The following is a 24039-nucleotide window of genomic DNA, read 5'->3' as shown; positions in this document are numbered from 1 at the left end:
TTTCTCTCCACTCCGGCCCATTCAGCTCCTCTGAGATTATTACCGTCTTCCCACAATGTGAGCCTTAACAGTAAGCCCAGCACGGGGTCAAAACTCACTCCAGATGCTAGGGCATGTAGCTTTTCCAGGGTGTTTACATCCTGGAGTATGTATCCTTGGATGGACCCACAGCCTCAGGTCAGAAAGGTCCCTGGACTGTGAAGGATTGCTTCGATTTTAGTATAAGGTTGGTGTAGCCCAGGTTTTCCTTGAACTTGTGGCAATCTTTTTTCCTGCCTTGACCTCTATGGTATTGGGAAAATAGACATGCACCAAGCTTGGCCTGACCAAGACTTGCTATACACGTATCCTTCCTTTATTACCCAGGTAACAAAACCCCACTTGTCCTTTGTGTTTGGGCCTCATGTCCTCAGCTGCTTAGGACTTGCCACTCAAGACTTCTCTTTAGCCCTCTGCAACTGGAGGTCGGGCCCTGTCCCTGCTGGCCCTTTGAGGTTCACAGCTGCCATGTTAAAGGGCATCACAGGCTGGTATCCTATTGTGGACAGAGCAAGGATCAACAAACGCCCACCCAGAAGCAGCTCCTGGCTTCTGGCTGGTTTCTCTGCAGGCAAAGGCAGAAAAGTAGGGGTCCAGCTACTGCACACTCTTTTTTTTTTTTTCCCGAGACAGGGTTTCTCTGTGTGGCTCTGGCTGTCCTGGAACTCACTTTGTAGACCAGGCTGGCCTCGAACTCAGAAATCCGCCTGCCTCTGCCTCCCGAGTGCTGGGATTAAAGGCGTGCGCCACCACACCTGGCTGCTACTGCACACTCTTACTGCCAGTAGTAGAACTGTTTAGAGACTAGACCAGTGGTTCTCAACCTTCCTAATGGGGTGACCGACCCTTTAATACAGTTCCTCATGTTGTGGTGACCCCATCCATAAAATTATTTTCATTCCTACTTAATAACTAACTTTGCTGTTATGAATAATGTCAGTATTTTTGGAGACAGGTTTGCCCAAGGGGTCGTGACAGACAGGTTGAGAACCAGCTAGGCTAGAAGCGGAGTGAGGTAGCTCTCAGGTGTTTCTCAGTAGACAGAAACTAGTCATGATGGGCTGGGTTGCCTTTCAAAACAGGCTCAAATCCAAGTGCTAGCCTTATGAGTTAAAAGCCTGCAAAGCAAAAAAGGCCAGAGCACTCTAGGCACATCCTGTACCTGTCACCTAGCTGTGATGGTGTCCACAGCAGGTACGATACACTGGCCCACACTTCCTGTATGACTGGTACTTAGAAAAACATCTTTGCTGCTAAAGAGACAACTCGGTGCCTGAGAATATAATTCTCTTACGAGAGGACCCAAGTTCAGTTTCTCACACCTTAACTCCCATCTTCTGACCTCTAAGGACACCTGCAGTCACATATACATAATTGGAAAATAAAATTGTAAAAACAGAAAAATGCCTTTGCTAAAAATCCTTACTGTGCCCACAAAGGGATTAAAACCTCAAGTCTGAGCCTTGATTTTGGATCAGTCTCGGTTTGCCTCTGCTTGGGCATGTTAGTCATGTGTCTGCCCACCTAATCTAGCTTTCCTTGAAAGGCCCTTGTCATAAACATGTCCTAAACAAAACCTTGAACCCCAAAGATGAGTTCAGGTCACTGAACCTTTGTTCCATGTGCTGCTGACTAAACTGCTTCTCACTACTTACGTCTTAAGGTGGGAATCAAACTAGGGAAGTAGCTAGCTTAGTCCTTGCTGGCTGCTAGAACCAGGACTTTTGCCCTAAATTGATTACACCTGTGTGTGAAACGTAGCTGGAAAGGCTCACTGTCCTGCCAGCCAAGGTTGACCAGCCAACAGACCGCAGGCCGAGTAAGCGATGATATCCAGGCAAGCAGCGATGATACAAAGACAAGTGATTAGGAATCACATAAGGGTGTTTATTTTCATACAGGGCTCTGTACAAAACATCTACACATATTTTTTACAGAGTAAATACCTGAAGGTAAATTGACAATGCTTTCTTCTCAGTGGCAGGGGAGTCCTGTTATGGGCACAGACCACTCTTCAGCTCCTCACAAGCCAGTGCCACCTGCTTGCTTGGATGCAGAACAGTGGCTTGGACCCTGAGCTCATGCCCTTCCCTCAGCCAGCAAGCCTCCTACAGTCTTCAAGCAGGCTAGAGGATAGATGATAAGCTCCGGGGTAGACCCAATAGTATTTGTCACCTCATCACTCTGGGTCCTGGAAACTTCTCCTTTGTCCTGAATGATCCCAGTGAATCACTCACCCAAGGCAAGGCTCCTGTGCAGAGGACTTACCTACCACTCCGGCTTGACTTAAAGTGCTTTATGTAACTCTGCCAGGACACCTCCTATAGACTCTGGCTTCATGGCTGCCCAGCATGCAGAGTGTCCCACTGCATACAATGGGCACAGGAGACAAGGGGATGGGCAGGGGACATGTGGGGTGTGGACATGGCAGGACTGGAGAAGAGTGCCCAGGAAAGAAGGAAACGAGCTTCCCACTACACACCCTAAAGCAGCGAAAGGCACTTTTGTTTTCAAGCCAGGTGCTATAAAACACAGCTGGCTTCACTTTTAACAAAGCCATCCTAGGAAGACCAAGTGATCCCATGGATCCTGTACACCTCTCCTGGAGGAGCCCAGGTACAGTGAGGCTGGTGGTGTGCGGTTCCTGCCAAACCCTGTCTACGTGCTGGCAAGTTTCCAAGGACATTCCCAGCCTGAGACCAGCAGCGGAAGAGATCGACACAAAGACAGGCCAAGGTGGGTAAGAAGAGGAAAATAAGGAAAGCGAGTCAGGAAGTGGCACCGTGGGGTCTGGGAGTGTTCACAAACAACTTTGGCTAAACTGAGCAGGGAGAGTATCTCAGGTGCAATCCTGTCATCCAGGATAATTGGGAGCCATGGCAGGAGGATCAAAAGTTCAAGGCCAGCCTGGATAATTTAGGTAGACCCTATCTCAAAACTAAAAATGGAAAAAGACAAAAACGAAAAAAACCAAAGCTGGGGCAGCGCAGTGGTAGAACACTTTTGCTTCCATGTGCAAGGCCCTGGGTTCTATTCCCCTCCAAAAAAGGGATAACTTAGCCCAGTAGAAACTCAATGCTCTGACAGCTTCTCTCATGAAGGAACTATGAAAGAGGCTGGAGAAATGGCTCAGCAGTTAAGAGCACTTACTGCTGCTTCACCAGAGGCCTGGCATTCAGATCCCAGCACCCACACAGGCTCCAGGAAACCTGAAGCCCACCTATGGCCTCTGTGGGCACCTGTACACACACATAAGTAATTTTTTTTTTTAAAGTGAAGACTACTTGCTATGTTAGGTGTAGTATACAATCATAAAAACAGTATTAAAAATGTCTTTGTAGGTTTTGTCATGTGGCTTGTAGAGGAGAAAGAACAGGGAGACACGGGCAACATCATCCTGGTGATTAACATTCCTCTGCACATGAGCTCTAGGCTGGGATCATAAAAATTTAATTAGAACCCAGCTTGAGTCTATCTCTGATTCTGACCAGCTAATATGGCCGCTTTTAAGAGGGTCCAGCTGGCTCCCAGGCTAATGTTTTCTCCCCTCACTTTCATCCCAAGGCTGGACCATCCTGCCTGCTTTGTCTAAAGATACTCAAGACACATGGTGCTATAAGGAGGGCATCTCTGGGCCCAACTTTTTAGGCAGTGACTTGGGTAACCAGGTGCTCCAGAGCCACTTTTCAACAGGAGAGGTGCAGAGAGCACTCGGGTCCGGCAAGCCAGTGTCAGGCAGCTCTGCCACCAGCCATCAAAGCCAAAAAACAAGCTGCCAAGGGTGGCAGACAGAACACCCCTGACAGAAACCCTTTAATCACAGCAACTTTACCCTCCTTCTGGAAATGGGGAGAGCTTGGTGCCCTGGGTGAGGGAGTAGCTGCTTGAGCTGAGTTTAGGGGAACAGCTGCAGCTGGAACTTAGGGGCCCACTCCAGGGCGCTCTTCACCACTGCTAGTGCTGCTGCTCCGAGGGCCACCGTCAGCCCCATCACTGCCAGTTTCACAAAGCGGTTGGTCCTTGGTTTGGTCAGGACATCTTTTGTTCGAGCCTCAGGCCTCAGAAGTCCCCGAAACCGCTGCCGCAGCACCATGTCTGGCCTCTGCTGAGTTGATGCCAGCTCAAAGTCTTTGAAAGTAGAGGCTGCCGTTCTGTGGAAAGAAGCAGAAGGTAGCACAGAGGGGCAGAAGACACTGAGCAGGCCATTGCTCAGCATGCTCTCTGGTAAAGATCTATATGGCCTGCAGAGAAGAACCCGCTGCAGTGTGGAACCCCGTACCCTCTAGACAAGTAGACTCCAGGGATGGTCTGATTTCCAACTGCCCCACTGCAGCAGCCACAGCTCGCCCACCTCACCTCTCAGCCTCCTGCTGAGCAGCTGCCTCCCTTGCAAGTTCAGAAGGGGGAAACTGAACAAAGAGGTCTCCTGCTCTGCTGATGAGCGTCTCATAGGGCAGGTCCTGAGGGATCTGGGACAACAGGTGGTGGACAGAGGCCATGTCACAGTCACAGTCCAGGACTTCCTGCTCCCGGTACAGCACGATCTAGGGAAGGCAGGCTTTGAATCAGACACCAGACTGGACACTTGTCTCTCCCCTGCTCGCTCGCTCTCTCTCTCTCTCTCTCTCTCTCTCCACACACACACACACACACACACACACACACAGGACACTTGTCTCTCCCCCACTCACTCACCCTACACACACACTGGACACTTGTCTCTCTTTCTCTCTACACACACACACGTCTTAGATACAGACAGGTCTGGCAAATGCCGTGTCCCACTCCATCTATAATGTGAAAGGCTACCCAATTCTCATTAAGTCCTCTGACAAGTCTTGAAAAACTGACACTCTTTTAGAAAGAAGAAATGGGTCTCAGGAGACTGAGCAGCCTCAGAAAAGCCTGACAGAGCCATCTTGTTTCCCTTAGACATCCTCCTGACAGCACAGCTAATGTTTAAAGCTGCTAAAGGGCCACTCTCCACTCAGCCCTTTTGGGCATGAACCCCACACTCTTCCAAGAGCTACTCTTTTAAGCCTATCACCAGGCCTGCCTCTGGCAGGCACATTGACCCACCGGCTGTGCCCTTAATGATGTCTACTAGCTAGAGTTCCAGGAGGTAACAGTAGTCACTGACAGTTACATGGCACTCTGGTGCTTTGAAGGGTCTCAAGTCTCTAAGTGAGGACAGCTGCTTAATAACATTTCCTAACACTTTTCAGACTAGGGAATGGGCCACCAGCCTAGGTTCTACCATCCCCTTCAAGATCACGGATCAAGTTGGATGGGTTTACAGTGCACCTAGTCACTGCCTCCCAGTGTGTACCTACCACAGCTGCAAAGTAAATGGGCATAAGTGGGTGGCAGGCCAGGAAGAAGTCGTATAACCTCACAACGTGCCTGAAGTCCATCAGGACGTGCCCAAACCAGGTGATAAGCCAGCTGAGGGCAAAGATGGTCCCCACCTCAGCACTAGGAACAAAGGAAATCAAAAGTTAGGTATCTGTCAGCTCACCCCTTCCCTCTCACTGAGCCTTGAGCTGACAGCGAAGAAGTATTTGGAAAGGATACTACTTTCTTGGGAAATTATGCCACTTAGGAACTCAGAATCTTCTTTAAAAACAGAGTCTCAAAAATGTACCACGAAGCCAGGTGGTGAAGACACACTCCTGTATTCCCTGAGGGGGGAAGAGTGGCAGGCAGAGGCAAATAGATCTTTGCACTCAAGGCCACCCTGGCCTACAGAGTGAGTTCCAGGACAGCCAGGGCTGCACAGAGAAACCCTGTCTCAAAAACCAAAAACTGCCGGGCAGTGGTAGTGCACGTCTTTAATTCCAGCACTTGGGAGGCAGAGGCAGGCGGATTTCTGAGTTCAAGGCCAACCTGGTCTACAAAGTGAGTTCCGGGACAGCCAGGGCTACACAGAGAAATCCCGTCTCAAAAACCAAAAAAACAAAACCAAAAACCAAAACCAAAACCAAAACCAAACCAAAAAAATAAAGCCCTCTGAGGATGGGGGAAGGAGCTCCCTGGTAGAGCGCTGCCTCACCTTCCTGGGTACTTTTCTCATGCACAACCAACCTCCCTCTGAGAACAAGGAGCAGCCACTCTCAGCGAGGAGCACTGTGGTTTCCTCCTTGAGCACCAGGCACAGAGGCAAAGCACACAGACATGTGAAAGTATATCTTTAATAAAAAGAATTTATTTATTATCTTTATATATGTATGTGTGGCTGTGCTGAGTTTGTGTATACCACACAGACACCTGCACAGGCCAGAGGGTGTTGGACACTTTAGAACTGCAGTTAAGAACAGTTGTGAGGGCTGGGCGTGGTGGCGCACACCTTTTATCCCACCGCTTGGGAGGCAGAGGCAGGCGGATTTCTGAGTTCCAGGCCAGCCTGGTCTACAGAGTGAGTTCCAGAATAGCCAGGGCTACACAGAGAAATCCTGTCTCGAAAAACAAAACAAAACAAAACAAAACAAAAAAAAAAAAAAAAAAAAAAAACAGTTGCCAGTCACCTGATATGGGTGCTGTGAACTGTACCCAGGTCTTCTGCCAGAGCAGTAAGTACTCTTAACTTCTAAGCCATTTTTCTATCCCTTCTGTTTGTTTTGTTTTTACTTTAAAAAAATTTCTTTGTTGCTACTGTTTTTGAAACAGGGTTTCACTATGCAGCCCTGACTGGCTTAGAATTCAGTATCTAGACCAGGCTGGCCTCCAACTCAAGAGATCTGCCTGTTCTGTCACTGTCATACACACCACTGCCCAGCTTGTTGCTTCCCCCACCCCACCCCACCCCCGAGTCTCAGATCTCAGATTGGCTTCAAAGTCATTACAGAACCAAGGTTGGCCTAGAATTCTTTGTATTATTTTGTAAAGAGTTATTTTTACCACTGGGTGTGGTTGCACTGAGAAAGCAGAGGATCTCTATACGAGTTCCTATCTGACCAAGACTACAGAGTAAGACCCCATCTCAAAAAATAAAAACTTACAGGAAAAGGAAATTTTACTTTTCTGCGTATGTATGTGTATCTGTGTGCTACTGTGTGCATGGTGTATAGGTGCCTAGGGAAACTAGAAGAAGGTGTAGGAAGGTGTTGAATCCCCTGGAGCTGGAGTTACAGGCTGTCATAACTGCACTCTGCTACTCTTCAAGTGCAGTAAGGGCCTGTAACTGCTGAGCCACCTCTGGCCTTGAACCCCTAACCTTTCTGTCTGTACCTTCCCAGTGCTTCACTACAGGCAGGTGGCATCACAGGTAGCTTTGCCTTTACGCGTGTAAGAATTTATGACATACCCACCAAATGCAAGCTCTTAAAGCCCTGAGCTGTATCCCTACATGCTAGATTTGTGAAGAAACAGAAACCCAGAAGAGCAAGGAGCAGGGTTGCCGTGGGTCTTGCGTACACTAGTGTAGACTCACCTCTGCATGAAGTCGTGGAGCTCTGGGCTCACTTGGTCAATGATGGGCATCAGATAATTTAGGATGTGCTTGGTGTTGTCCATTGTGGGATCCATGAAATCCCTGCAGGAAGACAATTCAGTCAGTGCAAGTGGTCAGGTCCAACACTGAGCTTAGGGATGGTCAATGGTGTGGGCTCAAACTATTCAGACATCTGTCTGTCCTAGGAGGCTGAGGAGTGACCTCCATCCTGGCATGATACCAGATGCACAGGTACCTGAGGTGGTGGGTAGACAATTTTTCTACCAGGGATGTTGCCAGCCTCTCCCCCACCACCAGCAGAAATGTGACCACGATGTCATGGTAGCCCTGGTAGTAGTGGAGCTGAGGGTTGCGATCCAGGACGAGGAGGATGATATCGATTAGCTCTTCCTGGAGCCCTTCTCTCTGCTCGTCCGGCATGCCTGCGGAGAGGAGGGGCATTGGCACAGGGTCCTAACGACAGAATGAGCAGGCCAGCAGTGCTTCCCAGAGAAAAGTGTGCAGTGACAGACAATGAATTATGAACATTGCCTTGCAAAATCTACACATTGCTCATGACACCCAGCCCAGGAAAAGCCACACAGTAGGGCCTGGGAAAATCACCTTACAGTTAGCGTGGCCAATCACAAGGAAAGAACAACATAGGCCTCCACGAGCTCTGCACTTCAGTGAGCACAGTCCTGTCACAGCGTCACAGATGTGACCCTAAACCTCATGAGCAAACACCAGACAAAAGCAACACAAGCAGAAAGTGACAGAGTTAACTGGCCTGCTATGCACCCAAGGGAACTGCTGACATTAAAGGAGGCGCAAGAGGCTTGAACAGCAAATCCAAGATTCTGTGTTTTTCTGATAAAAATAAATGGTGAAAGATGAACTTTTCTATGAGTTAGATATTCTGAAAAAAAAAAAAAGGGTGCTGTGATGGCTGTTTACCCTTAAAATTACCCTTAATTTTGTTCAGAAACAAAATTATGTGTACATGTATCAAAAGAAACAGGCAATTATTATGGCAACGTGTGAATCTGCAAGATCAGCAGAAAAGTATCTAGAGATTTTTGACCCTTCGTCATGGAATGAAATTATATAAAAATTAACATTGTTGTATTCTTCTCTAAACTATAGCCCATATTCTAAGTGGTCTCAATTTCTAGCTGTAGCTGTAAGCAGGGGCACCCAATTGAGACCCCGCTGGAGTTCAGGGCAGTAAGTCACAGCAGTAAACACAGTGCCTTTCGGTGCATGTTTTGATGAAGAATTAAAGCCAGAGCTCAAAAAGGAGGAGCCCATCTACAAGGCACCCTGGACCTGAAAGTGAACCTGAACCTCAAGGCTCTATTAAGGGAGTTAAAAAACACAGCACTAAAGAGACCAAAGCTGCGCCGGGTGTGGTGGCACACGCCTTTAATGCCAGCACTCGGGAGGCAGAGGCAGGCGGATTTCTGAGTTCAAGGCCAGCCTGGTCTACAAAGTGAGTGCCAGGACAGCCAGGGCTACACAGAGAAACCCTGTCTCAAAAAAACAAAAAAAAAAAAAAAAAAAGAAAGAAAGAAAGAAAGAAAGAAACCAAAGCTGCTAGTGGTTGGAAGGCTGTCATAATTTGTTCCAATTCTTCTACTAAACATTGACCCAGGAGATGCTGACTCTTGCTAGTCTATGAAACAGAGAAGATGACCACTGAGAAGCATGTGGTCTTTAACACTCAGCAGTCCTGGCTAAGCCAGTCTGAAAAGGACGCATGAGAAATAAATCAACACACAGGAGCTGCACATGGACTGCTACCCATGACCCCGTGGGAAACTGACAAGAGGGTGGGTGGCCTGCTCACAAAGATGCCCACAGGATGATATATAGGTCAGTGTGAGCTCACAGGCTGAACTGTCTGGTGTCTGTGAGAGCTCACGGGCAATGATGCTACCCTCTGAGTTTAAAGTCTGAATTGTAAATGAAAATGACTGAGCACAAGGTCAAGCCTTGATCTCATGAAATATTTTACAAGAATGTCACCAAGCACAGCTTTCTCGTGCTTAGCTTAGTTGTCAATTAAAAGCAGGTATTGAGCCGGGCGTGGTGGCATATGCCTTTAATCCCAGCATTCGGGAGGCAGAGGCAGGCAGATTTCTGAGTTTGAGGTCAGCCTGGTCTACAAAGTGAGCTCCAGGACAGCCAGGGCTATACAGAGAAACCCTGTCTTGAAAAAAAAAGCAGGTATTGTGAGAGGAAATAGCAAGGTCAGGGCTTACACTGAACTGAATAAAGGTTCAAGGCAAAAGCAACGGTTGCTCCTTGCTCATGTTCATCCACCTCTCTAAAGATGTGCGCTAGAGAGAGAACAAACAAAAACATCAACAAAGTGAACCAAGTACTAAGTGAATCCATGAAGTAGTGAGAGCCAGAACTACTTCCTGTTTGAATTTCTGATTTATGACTGGTCAGGCTAATCCAGAGGACATGAATAGAAAGGGTTTAAAATGCCAAGGCAGATCCCGTGTGCAGGAAGGTCATATGGACTGGTGACATAAAGGCATTAAGGATGGCCTTCATTTCCCGCTCCAGCCTCTTTAATTCCAGCTCTCGGGAGGCCGAGGCAGGCGGATCTCTGAGTTTAAGGAACAATAGTAAAGGACGCAGAGAAACACAGGGTAGCACTGCCCTATATCAACCACCTCAACTGGACAGCAGGGTGGGAAGGGGACTGGGTCATGGGATATGTTGTATCTGGTCCAGAAGACTGACTGGCTACCAGCCTGTGGGAACCTTCCCAGAAAACAAAGATCCAAGTAGGACAGAAGGCCTATAACACACATGTCCCAACTGGAGCTTGCTTCAGCTGGGTGTGGCAAGAGAGTTAGAGGCTCCCTTATCTCGTCAAAAGTCAAGGTAAACTTACAAGAGGAAGAAAGCTAGATTATATATATAGATGAGGTTTGCTGCCCAGTTCCCTCCATTATAAAAACAGAAAGCATAGTCATTTTCCTTGTCCTGGAAGCAAGGGACAATTTCAGGAACATACTCTGCAAGCATGAAGGAAAAGGGACCCTGTAGCCACACAGGTAAGGCAACACTCACCAATGAAGACATTAATAGTTCCCATTAGAGAGCAATTCCAAACCAACCCACTCTCCAAAGCCAATCCCTGGCCCTCCCAATCCCTACAAGTTCCTCCAGGACACAAGGGCAGACGAGGATTCAAGAGTCTCTTTCACTTGGCACCTCTGGGCCACAAGGAGTCAACAGTGAGGGCACCCCCTTTCGTTCCTGAGAGCAGGGATCTGCATGTATCTCTGGTTGCTAGGAACCCCCCGCCCCAACCTTGGCAAGCACCAACATAGGGAGGTAAGTGTGAAGGGACTCCAGATGTGGCAAGTTAGGAGAGGTGCTCACCAGGGGGGAAGCGCCGAAGAGATCGCCTGACGTCCAGCAGCACTTGCTGGTAGTCCTTGCTCATGTCTCGAAGGTCCTTCCCTATCAGAAGAGGAACACAGGGTTACTACAAAGAGTCTGGGAAGCCAGCTAAGGAGCAAAATTTTTTTGGGTTTCCAGTATGTTCAGTTATAGAGAGCTAACCTAGCACGCTCGATACCCATAATTTAGACTCAACACCACAAAGCAAACAAAGAACAACAGGAACTACATCTTGGAATGATAGTTGAAACATAAAGGACACAAAGAACAGCCAAAAGGTTTTTGTGTTCCAAAAGGAACACAAAAGTGTGTTGCAGCACTTGAAGAAAACTTCAAGGGAACATGACTTAAAATATAACACCTGGGGACAGGAGAGAGACGGCTCAGCAGGTAAGAGCACTGACTGCTCTTCAGAGGTCCTGAGTTCAATTCCCAGCAACCTCATGGTGGCACACAGCCATCTGTAATGGGATCCGATGCCCTCTTCTTGTGTGTCTGAAGACAGTGACATGTGCTGACACACATAAAGTAAATAACTCTTTTAAATATTACACTTTGATATAAGCACCACATCCACACAGAATCCCAGCTACGCAGTCAGGTATAGCTGGCTCACACTTGTAATATCATCCCTGACGCTGAGCGACTGGTGGAGGGGATAGCCTCAGGTTTGAAGCCAACCTAGACTACCAGCAAGACCTCATCCAGCCAAAAAAATTTAAAAAGAGAATGAAAAACAAATCAAAACAAACAAAAAAAAAAAACCCAGAAAGATGGGAAGTACTAAGGGGGGTGGGCTGGAGCAGTTTAGTGGTCGTGCATTTACCTAGGCCCCGGATTTGATGCGCACTGACACTGAAACAAAAAAAATAAATAAATAAAACAGTAAAGACACATTTCACAGCTAAGTTCTAAACACAGCTGTTTCAAAAAAGCCTGATGAGCACACAGAGGAAAAAGACTGTTCTGGGTAATGTGAGAAAGGATGGAGGAGGGGCAAAAGGTCAAGAGGTCGGGGCTACTGTGCCTGCCACTGTCCTCACAAGGACCTGCCCCCATCTGTAAAGTGAGCCTGTTCCTGTGCATGTGGACTTCTCAGTCACCATGAGGAGCGACTAGAATGGGGAAAGTGACAGTGTGCGCTCAGCACACAAGCACTGAAGCTCATATACAGGGAGGGCCTTGAGCATCTGAGGATATGACATGGGAGTGGCTCTGGAGTAAAACTGCTAAATACTAACAACTACATATTAAAACATCACAGGGGATCAGGTGTTGGGGGGGGGGGCGTACAAAGGGTCAGGAATTTGAACAGAGGTGAGTAGCAGTTGGAGAGGGGGACCTGGGAGTAGCCACTTTAAGTCCCAAATGCCAGGGACTCAAGAGGTTCCCAGGACCCAACAGGGATGACATGAGCCAAAATACCCAACGAAGGGGAGAGAGAACCTGTATAGATCATATCCAGTGGATAAGCATGGCCCCCCGACTGAGGAATTCCTCCTGTCAAAAGGAAATGCAGGGACAAAGAGTAGAGCAGAAACTGAAGGAAAGGCCATGCTCAGAGACTAAGAGCATTGGCTGCTCTGCCAGAGGTTCTGAGTTAAATTCCCAGTACCACATGGTGGCTCACAACCATCTATAAGGGCATCTGATGCCCTCTTTTGGCCGTCCTTGAACTCAGAGATCCACCTGCCTCTCTCTGACTCTAGATTCTCCTGATGCCATCCCAATACTAGGGATTACAGGCATGTGCCACCATAATTAGTTTTGTGCAGTGCTAGGATTGAACCTTGTACATGTTAAGCAAATGTTCTTATCAACTGTGCTAGTTTACAGATACAAGCATGTCTTATCCTTATCCCAAGCCAAGTGCTGGGTAAGTTCATTTTCCTCACAGCCCACACAGAGGAACCTGTGTAAGACTTACATACCCACCCCCAACCCTCACCCACATATACTTTCTTCATCTTAGCATCTGTCGTGCAGTTTGGAATGTGAGAGAAAAATGCCTTCCCAGGGCAAAGCGCCTGACTCCCTGCAACACAAAGCCCACTGCTCTGAGCCAGCCAGTCTCAAATATCCATAGCAAGTGTAACATGTAGCAACCTAGCATCCACTGTGCACTACATCATCAGACTTTTAGCACATGAATCATTTAATCACATCTAGTATGTGGTACACAGCAGGGACACCGAGATTTGATAAGTCCCAGAACACTGGACACAGAGTCCACTGCCACATGAACAGGGTGGCAGGGTGGCAGGGTGGCAGGGGTGGCAGGGGTGGCAGGGGTGGCAGGGCAGGCAATGGCACTGGTGCTCTGCAGCACTTGTTCCCAGTGCTTTCCCCAGATTTCCCATCACTACATGGCTTACAAAGTCGTTAATCAACAGCTTGTACTGAATTAAAGAATTCTAGAATGCCAAGGAACCTTAGCACTTCTCTCTGGTGCCATTGGAGGCCAGAAGGGGACATTGAACCTTCTGGAACTAGAGTTACAAATGGTTGTAAGCCACCTTAAATGTGCTGGGAACTGAACCCAGGTCCTCTGAGCCATCTTCCCAACCACGTAAGAGAATTCCTCTTTTTCCCCCTAAGCAAACACCTCTAGCTAGACAAGATGTCAGTCCCTAGTTGAAGCCCCCACCTCAGGATTCTGCTCCCTTACTTGACACAGGCGGTGGCTCACTGGTGTTCACGTTGAGGAGCTTAGGCCATACTTGGCACCTGATCTCATCAGTCAGGAGCCCTCCCTCACTGATAGCCATTCGTCGGAGGGCAGCCAAGTCGATGGGATCACTGTTCAGAGCCTGGTGTATCTCTGCCACCTTCTTTTTCCTTTTGGCATTAAAGTCTGGAGAAACAAACAAACAGCGTGTGGCAGAGAATGAAGCACACTCTTATTAGCATGTGTACTTTTCTGCTTAGAGTCCCCATCTCCTAACTTGGTCTAAGGTACTTTCTCTTAAGACAGCTTTGGCCCTCATGCTTGCTTCTTACAAAACCTACACATATTTAGCACATGTGTAAACACTTTGACCACAGCCCACGTAAGTAACAAGGAATTACAGTTTTAGGAATCATCAGTAAGTACCAGCTACTGTCAATGCTTTTTTTTCTGTTCACATTTCACAAAGCATAGATATCTCAATCTAAGTGGTCTTCTTGGGCTGGTGAAGTCAGGGTACAGGACCTGCCTAGCATACCAAAGGTCTTGGGCTTAACCCTTAACACGAAAGAAAAAAACTTTAATTTTGTTTTTTGAGACAGGGTTTCTCTGAGTAGCCCTGCCTGGCTATGCTGGAACTTGCTTAGTAGACCAGGCTGGCCTTGAACTCACAGAGATCCACCCGCCTCTGCCTCCCAAGTGATGGGCCTCAAGGCATGTGCCACTACCACCAGGTCAGAAAACATTTAGTTGTTTATACTGGGAAAAAAATGTAATTCAAAACTCAATACTAGGCTTGGGGAATGTGTCCTAGCAGCATGGCACTTGTGTGTGAGGCCCCACGTTTAACTCAAGACACCCTCAACAATGCATTTAACAAAACCATAGGCAACACTCATACACATAAAATAAATCTTTTTTTCTAAAGCTCCATTCATCATTGGCAATCAGAAAGTAGTGTGTTAATCATGTTAAGATTTTTAAAAAATATTTTAAAAGATTTATCTATTTTTCTTTTCTGTGTATTTGTTTTTTGCCTGCATGTCTGTGTGAGTACCTATTGAAAGCCTGGGGTCAGTGGAGTCTGGAAAGTTTTAGATCCCCTGATCTAGTTCAGGTGGCTGTGAGCAGCCATGAAGAGTAAGGCTCTTAGCTCCTGAGCATCATTCTAGCCCCACTCTTCTGCTCTCTCTGTAGCCAACAATGAGATCATGACTTTTGGGCCTCCTGCCTCTGCTCCCTACATGCTTTGACTAGGGGTCTGGGATCCCAGGCTGATTCTATGCAGTGCAGTGGGTTGAACCCAAGGCTTCTTAGCACTCTTCCAACTGAGCTACACTCCAGTCACAAAGCAGCTCACACTCATATGTAACAGTCTTATTTACAGCCAATTTATAATACTCAAATTATTCTTTTAGAAGCCATGCACAACAGAGCATGCCTCTATTCCCAACATTTGGGAGGCAGACTCAGAACTTTCACAAATTCAAAGCCAGACTCTTTCTTCTACATAGGATATTCAAGGCCAACCTGGGGTATAAAGTCTTATTTCAAAAAACAAAACAAAAATGACTTTTTGTTTGTTTTGGTTTTGGTTTGGTTTTTTTGAGACAGGGTTTCTCTGTATAGCCCTGGCTGTCCTGGAACTCTGTAGACCAGGCTGGACTCGAACTCAGAAATCCACCTGCCTCTGCCTCCCATTAAAGGCGTGCACCACCACGCCCGGCTTCAAAAATGACTTTTTATTTGGCGGGCAGCTGGGAGTGCTTTGAGATGGTTTCTCTTGTGTAGCTCTGGCTGGCCTCAAATGAAGAAATCTGCCTGCTTACCTCACAAGTGCTGGGATTAAAGATGTGCATCACCATGCCCAACTCAACTTTTTTGTTGTTGTTGCTGGGGTTTTTTGCTTGTTTTTTTTTTTTTTCCAGCTCAACTTTTAAAAAAGATGTTTATTTTTGTTGTTGTTTTGTTTTGTTTTCTGGAGACAGGGTTTTTCTGTATAGCCCTGGCTGTCCTGGAACTCACTCTGTATTCCAGGGTAGCCTTGAACTCAGAAATCCACCTGCCTCTGCCCTGCCTCCCAAGTGCTGGGATTAAAGGTGTGTATCACCATTGCCCTGCTTTTTTGTTTGGTTGTTTGTTTTAAAAGACAGGATCTTAACGTACTCCAGGCTGGCCTGGAACTTGCTATGTAGACAAAGCTGGCCTCAAACTCATAGCAATCTGCCTGTCTCTGCCTCAAAAGTAGTTTTTTAGGGGCTGAAAGATGGCTCAGTGGTTCTCCCTGAGGAACCAGGTTCAAATCCCAGCACCCACATGGCAGCTCACAACTGTCTGCAACTTCAAGATCTGACATTGTCACACAGACATACATCAGTGCACAAAAAATGAAAAAGATACACTAGTTAGCATTAAAAAGTAAGTTTTTTAGAAAGCAGGATGAGCATCTGAGGCTGCTACCTGTCCTAACTCTCCCATTTCAATAAGACACAGCCTCTAGGTTTTCAAGTAGAACATCTACTTTTAGGAGCCTCGGATGACACTTGTTAAGATTTTACGGTTAGGACTGGAGAGATGGCTCAGCGGGTAAGAGCACTGACTGTTCTTCTGAAGATCCTGAGTTCAAATCCCAGCAACCACATGGTGGCTCACAACCATCTGTAATGAGATCTGACGCCCTCTTCTGGTGTGTCTGAAGTCAGCTACAGTATACTTATGTATAATAAAAAATAAATCTTTGAGCCAGAGAAAGCAGCTCTGAGCGTGCAGGGCCGACCGGAGCGAGCAGGGTTGACTAGAGTGAGCAGAGGTCCTAAAAATTCAATTCCCAACAACCACATGAAGGCTCACAACCATTTGTACAGCTAAAGTGTACTCACATCAGTAAAATAAATAAATAAATCTTTAAAAAAAAAGATTATATGGTTACCTGCACCATTGAGAAAATAAAAACTCGCCGGGCGTGGTGGCGCATGCCTTTAATCCCAGCACTCGGGAGGCAGAGGCAGGCGGATTTCTGAGTTCGAGGCCAGCCTGGTCTACAAAGTGAGCTCCAGGACAGCCAGGGCTACACAGAGAAACCCTGTCTCAAAAAAACCAAAAAAAAAAAAAAAAAAAAAAAAAAAAAAAGAGAGAGAGAACATAAAAACTCCAAGAATTTCAACACAAGAGCCAGACCCAGACGTGGTGGGGCTCACCTTTGATCCCAGCACGTGGGAGGCAAAGGCAGGCAAATTTCTGAGTTCAAGGCCAGCCTGGTCTACAGAGTGAGTTCCTGGACAGCCAGAGCTATATAGAGAAACCCTTTCAAAAAAGAATTTCAACACAAAAGCTCCAACCATCACAAGAGGTTACACCACAGCTGTCAAGAAAACATGTATGCAGACAGTAAGGCAAAGAGTACAGAGAGACTACAGTAGGTCAGGTCAACCTACATATGCACATACACATCTACAGAACATCTACAGAACACTAGACACTAGAGTTAAGGTAAGTCAGACACCACCAGAAGGAAGTTTAGACTTAAGTGACAATATCACATGGCATATGAAGTTCTAGAAGAGGTACTGAACAGAGGACCTCAGTAATGTTCTATTCTGAGAGAACAGTCCACAACTGTGCTCATGACAAAGGTGAAACACAAATAGAGTTAAGAGTCCTGGTGACTTATCTATGTAGCTATGACATGAGACACACAAACAGAGCTTTGGAGCTACAGTCAACTGCAAGTCAGGCAGAAAGACAAGTGAGTTTTGGCCTAGGTAACTTGTTCTCTTGTTAAGACTGTTGTTACAGTCCCTAGTAACACAGAGGGGGACCAGTGTCTGAGATCTTCCTGGTGTGTCTAGCCTCTGAGTATAACTGCTCAGAGCAAATTCAACCTGTTCTCTTTACTCTTAAGACTGGCTCAAGTTAGATGTTATATTAAATGCCTGCTTTACCTAGAAATAAAAATTCAGGCTCTTCCCTCAGTAAAGGACCTCCCCAGTCAAATGTTTCTGAGATGTCAAGGTCTTGTCTCAGCTGTGCCAGCCCTTCCTCCTTCCCTCCCTCCCATCCCCTTAGTAGTCCATCATTGAGTCTGTACTAAGCACTAAGGAGAAGACGAACAATGACTCCCTGGAAGCTCCAGAGAAGCTCAGAGCAGGAAGGGACACATTATGACACAGGGTATTTGAGAACCCTGAAGGATGATGAAGACCAAAGGAAAGACTATTTCTAAGGCAATGAGGAAAGGCTTTTCCAGAAATTGATTCTGAACTCCATTGAAAACCTTGCCAAAGAAAGAGAGTGTCAAAAGCAAAGCACTCCTGGTAGAGGCAAGGATGTGAGCAAAGGTTTGTCATGTAAGCAAAACACCATGACCAAGGACACAGAGGAAGGATCAGACACACAAAGAACAGAAGTTATGACTGAAGCAGGGGAGCCTAACTCTCAGGCTGGGTTCTTCCTGCAGGCAGTGTGGGCTTTCTCTGCAGGGCTACATCCTTTGAAGATAAGGCTACATGCCTTCCAAAAGGATCAAGAAGGGGAAGAATTTTTTTTTTCTTGCAGTGCTGGGATGAACTTGGAGCCTAGCACACTACACAAGTACCCTACCCACCACAGGAACAATGTATGCTTCATCATGTCTTCAACATCACAGGAGGGTTGGCAGGAAACTGAGCAGGAATTGAATTAGTTCCAACAACGAGTAAAATGTAAGCAGTGCACGTGAAACTTGTGCCGTGAGTACTCTTCCACCTTCACACTGCAGGGGAGAGCACTAAGGTGACAGTCCCAAAGACTGCCTGAGGAAAGCCGACATCTCCAAGTTTTGTTGACCCTTCACTAAGAGTATGAAAAAAACCCTCATTTTCGTCCAATTCCAATAGCTTCCCCAGCAAGCTATTCAGTGAGCACAGTCTGCAATCTCCTCTAGTCTCATGAGATCTGGGCAAAGACACAGGAGTTACCTAATTCTGGACTTACTTCTCCCTGATGTTCTCAGCTTTTTGTTGTTTTTTGTTTGTTTTTGTTTTATAAGATGGGTCTCTCTATGCAGTCCTGGTGTCCTGTAACTTGCTCTGTAGACCAAGCTAGACTTGAACTCTGCCTCCTGAGTCCTGCGATCAAAGGCATGGGACACCGTGCCTTGCTGTTGTTTTTAAGACAGGGCTTCATTAGTCCTGGCTGGCCTGGAATTCAAGAGTTCTGCCTGCCTCTGCCTCCTGATTGCGGGGATTAAAGATGTGGCCACTGAGTCTGGCCAACTCTCTCCATTTTGATTCTATAGAACTCAGGAAGTATAGGTGTAGCAGAATAAATTATTTAATTTCCTTAGTTTCTGCTCTTCTGGAGAAAGTTGTCCCGTAGTAAGTGGCATTACTTCCCCCACACTGCTGTGTGCCTGGCTCACTATGGAATACTGTAAAATTCTGTAGATTTTCTGACTTTCCTTAGAGCTCTGGGTGCTTCCCTGAAGAGGGTACACAAACTGGATTAGGAGTGCTGTCTGGCCACTTTGGAACACAGCCTTCCTTAACCTTACTTCCCAGTAGGTAAAGTTGGCAGGGCCAGTAAGACTGCTCAGTGTGTAAAGGTGCCTGCATACAAGCCAGATGACCCAAGTTCCATCCCCAGATCTCACAAGACTGACTCATAGATGATGTCCTCTGACCTCCACATTTATCCAGTCACAAGCTTAAAGCTTAATGGCAGATGAAGTCATTCCTACATATGCCACCCCTGCACATGCTGTCTAGAGCCTAATGTGTAGCATATCACTGTAATACACAGAGAAAACAAGTCAGAGAACTCAGGTGAGTTAGTCACATAAACTGTACAGAGAGGCCCATGGCCATCCTACACAATAGAGCACTAAGGACACCACTAACAGCTACTTCACAAACATCCTATGTCTCCTACAAAGAGAAAAGTCGCAGTCATCCCTGGGGTTTTCAGGGAAAGATTAAAATGCATGTCTGCTATCAGTTTTAAGGTAAATTCTAACCACTTTGCATAGAAGAGGGTTCATGATATACTCCAAAGCTGAGAGCTTCCAAATTCCTCTGTGGATGAGAACTTGGCTATCATCACCATGATAAAATGAGCATCCTAAAACTTTCACAAAATATGACAATTTCTATAAATAAACCCCAGATGCCCGAAAAATAACTAAGCCAACAAAAGAGCAGAATGACAATGGCACCCTTTCTCCTGCTCTCCAGTACCTTTTTCACGGCACTGGGGCTGAAGCTTAGGGCCCTGCAAGTCAGTGTGTGCTAGGCCTGACCTAAACCCTGGCCCTAACAGGCTTACTCTAATAAAGGCCACCGAAGCAGACTTTTCTCTTCTCCCTAGTACTAGAGGATAACCCACAGGCCTCACATTAATAAGCAAGTGACTGACTGCTGAGGTTCAGCCCCAGCCCTAGTCACTACTTTATTTCTCAGACAGGGTCTCACTGTGTAGCTTGAACTCCCTCTGTAGACCTGGCTGGTCTCTAACTCACAGACATCTGCCTGCCTCTGTCTCCTGTGTGTTGGGATTAAAAGCATGGGCTACTATAAAGCTGTAAAAACTTTACAACTAAAAGCAGTGAAGCTCTCTCTCTCGAGGCCAGTCTGTATCAGGAGCTCTAGGCCAGTCAAGGCTACGTATTAAGACCCCGTTTCCAAAAACCATTAGCTCTGTGCTTGCTTTCACAGAAAACATACTGGAACAACACAGACAGGAAAAATAATCACACCAACAGGTGTGGCCATGCACCACTGTACCTAACACTAGGGAGGAGGCAGAAGACACAAAGCAACCCTCTGCTACAAATGTCAAGGTTATCCTGGGCTCTACTAGGCCTAAGCTCAAAAGAAACATTAGAATAAGGAAATAAAGGGCCAGAATTAGAAACATTAGAATAAGGAAATAAAGGTGGTGGTGACGCAAGCAGAGGCAGAAGAGGCAGGAAGATCTCTGAGTAAGAGGCCAGAGTTCAAGGACACCCAGGGCTACACAGTGAGACAATGTCTTGAGAAACCAAAAATAAAACAACAACAACAAAAATGTCTGTCTGAGCATCATGTCTGTATTTATGACATGGACAGTGAACCACAAAAATATTATAATCATCGTAAAATTCCTGTTAAAAGAAAATATATCCAAGTACCCTTTGTCTTTCATAGTACTAGTTCATTTCTATAAAACATAACCAAACAAGAAGAAATTAAGCACTAACAGAAAGACAGACTGAGGCAGGAAGATGGTAAGTTCCACATAAATTATCAAGATCCTGTCTGAAAGTAACTGTAAGGGGTCCTTGACCATATAGCTCCGATCCTTGGTCGATCTTCTAGTATTTCCTGCCCCCTTCAAATCAGAGTACTTTACTGAAAAACGGAGAAAAGCAGAGCAAACTAACCAATTCACCATGAGTTCCACAATGGAGGGCTCTTACAATTGCTAATTTGGTCACCGATTCTCCAACATATTTAAAACTAGTCTAAACTAAGAAAGATCCTTTGAATTTCCTTTTCATCCACACAAGCTGAAGGGCCCTGAGGTTTTGTAACCAAGACACAGCTGCATTGCAACAGGTCACAAGACTCATGTCACTTGGGACACTGGCTATTATGCCATAAAGACAGATGTGGCACCGACACCAGCAAAGAGTGTTAAAAATACCAAAGAGCCCAGTAAAGTAGCTCACAGACCTATCCTCAATTGTGGCCAGTATCATCAGATGAGAAAAGAAAAATAACAGAAAACAAGACGTGGGCGGACAACAGGGTCAGTTCTAATATGCGCATCACCTGTCAGAGGACTGGCAATGGATTAGCTCACCTGGTTCAGGAATTTTCACCAACTAGCACAGCATACGGGAAATGTACTCCAGAACACGTGCACAATAAAACCAAGATTTCACAGAAATAGATTAGACTGAAAGAGTATGGAAAACAGCACTGCTTTGTGCACAACTGAACACTAACATAGGTAGCCCGGGAAAGGGCCAGAAAGTAGATGAACAGGGAGGAAGTGTAGGGTGGAGAGCTAGCTCACCGACCCGAGTTTCTGGAATTGGACAGTAGCGACTTTCCTTGAGTTTGTGTGTGCGCGTGCAGAGGGGAATTTTAGGGTCACGAGTGCAGAGTGGAGGTCGGAGCTCGGGCAGCGGCCCAGCGCGGCCGATCCGCTCTGCGGACGTGGCTGGCGGCGGCCTGGGTGAGGCCCAGCTCTTCCTCATTCGCCGCCGCCACCGCCCCCCTCAGCTCCCGGCAGCTGCGCGGCCCTCACTCGTCGCCCCAGCCCGCCGTCCTCCGTACCTGCCTTCCCTGCGCCGCGGTCCCAGCGGCCGGCGGAGCCGTCGCCCTTTGAGGGCCGGAGGGCCATCTCCGGGGGCCCGGGCCCCAGCCCGAGCCCCGGCTGGCGGCGGAGCCTGAGGAGCGGCTCCCACCACGGACCTAACCCCAGTTCGGCCGGGGCAGGATAGACTCCGTCGGCCTGCGGCGCGCAGGCGCGCAGACAGCCACGCCCCCACGTGACCTACGTTTCGGGGTTGGGCGGGGCTGGGGCGCGCGCATGCAGTTTGACAGCGGAAAGCTCAGGTGCGGAGGGCGCTTGGAAGCCGCTTGTACGCGCATGCGTGCCGGGTCGTAGTTTTGCTGCTGCTTTTGCTTTTATTCAATTAGTTATGAAAATAAAATATTAAATCCACAAGGCTGGACACTGCCAAGTTCCACGGTTATGCGCAGACTTTTGTTTACCAAGGACCGGTCATACCTGGTTTCCGGAGTTTAGCGGGGACAACTCTGGGGAAGGGTGGCTGCTCATAGAGATAGATATGGGACACTGTTCCCTCACCGAGTTGTGTGAAGCAGTGAACCTTTGATCAAAATACTATGGAGCAGATCAGATCTTGGAGTTCTTCCACGCCTACGGTGTTTCTAACGACGCACACTCACGCATTCAAGCTCAGTGACACCCTAGGGTCGTCCCTCAGATAGGTCACCCCCAAAGATTGCCTCACCTCCCAGATCCCCAGTGAGGATGCTCTCATGAGTCTAGTGGTTTGATTAGCTTTTAAAGCCTCCAGCTCACTGCTACTGTTTTTGTTCTGTTTTTTTCCTTCTATAAGTGTCAGTTCCCCCTGGTTTCATATACCTTCTCTCTAGATCAGATTCCAAGTGTCACACTTTTCCGAGGTTGTCCTCTGGCTTCATGTAAAGACATTTACACACACACACACACACACACACACACACACACACACACACACACACACACACACAGACTTCCAAAATTAAGTCTCCTGGGGAATTTTTATGAGCAAAAACGACTACTCTGAAATTACTTCGATTTTTAAAACTAATATTTAATAAACTTAGAAATTCCCAAATTTAACTCTCCCTCAATTTCAGCTGATGAAGTTTAAATTTCTTTAAAAGCAGCACAGGTTCAGTTTGTTTCCACAAAGTGAGCGTCTTGAATGGAGTGGGCTAAGCCAGGTTCCTTTCTCTTTGGCTTCCTTTGTCTAATCATTCCCTTTACTCATTTTAGGAAACTCGGCTCTTAGAGCCCTAGAGTACTCAATACACACAACAGACACACTAATTCTCACAGCAAATATGTGTTGTCCTTTGCAACAATGCCAACAAGCAAGACTGCAGTCGCTCCCACTTTTGTCATGGTAACATTTTGGGGCCTTTTTTTTTTTTTTTTTTTTTTTAACTGAACAGGACCTATTCCAGTATTTTCTATAGACCATGTATCAGATGTCTTTTTGTGTTTGATAATTTGTTAATTGCTAAAAATAGGTTCTGGCCAAAAGGAAATAAGATTGGTTGGCTATTTACTTCTTTTGTGTGTGGAGGATGAATCCAGGGCCTTGCCCATGTTAGGCAACTGCTCTGTTCAGGGCCCTAATGAAATCTTTTAAATGTATTAATATAGCTTAAGGTTACAGCTTAAAAGTCTTAAGTCTAGGGCTGGTGAGATGGCTCAGAGGTTAAGAGTGTCGACTGCTCTTCCAAAGGTCCTGAGTTCAAATCCCAGCAACCACATGGTAGCTCATAACCATCCGTAATGAAATCTGATGCCGTCTTCTGAAGTGTCTGAAGACAGCTACAGTGTACTTAACACAAAATAAATATTTTTTAAAAATCATAAGTCTAAATTATTTAATACACATTTGTCACCGAAATACAAATATAATCTGTTAATGGCCACGCATGGTGGCATAAGCCTTTAATCCCAACATTCTCAAGGCAGAGGCAAATAGAGATCCCTGGGAGTTCAGGCCAGTCAGGATGGTTTAACTGTCAAATAACAATATGGGGGAGGGGTGGAAAAATAGCTCAGCAGTTTTAGAGTACTTTTTTTTATTATTCTTTTTTTCTTTTAATGGGAGCATCTTTTTTTTTTGAGATTTTGTTGTTGTTGTTATTTTGTTTTTTCAAGATAGGTTTTCTCTGTATAGTACTGGCTGTTCTGAAACTCACTCTGT

General features: G+C 46.6%; 1 protein-coding gene across 3 annotated transcripts; it reads right to left on the bottom strand.

Moving 5' to 3' along the window:
• Positions 1-1905: 1905 nt before the first annotated feature.
• Positions 1906-22074, bottom strand: Tbc1d20 (TBC1 domain family, member 20). 3 transcript variants are annotated; one of them, NR_156111.1, is made up of 8 exons: positions 21860-22072; positions 13563-13748; positions 10874-10954; positions 7725-7911; positions 7469-7570; positions 5369-5514; positions 4396-4583; positions 1906-4190 (listed from the first exon to the last, which is right to left on the bottom strand). NR_156111.1 is itself a non-coding variant. In NM_024196.4 (8 exons), the coding sequence occupies exons 1-8, from the start codon at positions 21924-21926 to the stop codon at positions 3935-3937; spliced, it is 1209 nt and encodes a 402-aa protein (NP_077158.1). In that variant the 5' UTR covers positions 21927-22072; the 3' UTR covers positions 1906-3934. The 3 variants fall into 3 exon arrangements, 1 of the variants encoding a protein (NP_077158.1); NM_024196.4 differs by having other exon boundaries at positions 5373-5514; XR_001783169.2 differs by having other exon boundaries at positions 3299-4190; positions 4319-4583; positions 5373-5514; positions 21860-22074.
• Between the last annotated feature and the right edge of the window lie 1965 nt (positions 22075-24039).

The sequence above is a fragment of the Mus musculus genome, chromosome 2 (assembly GCF_000001635.26).
Source record: "Mus musculus strain C57BL/6J chromosome 2, GRCm38.p6 C57BL/6J".
NCBI lineage: Eukaryota > Metazoa > Chordata > Mammalia > Rodentia > Muridae > Mus > Mus musculus.
Note: the sequence above shows the minus strand (reverse complement) of the source record. Positions and strands in the feature narration are given on the sequence as shown.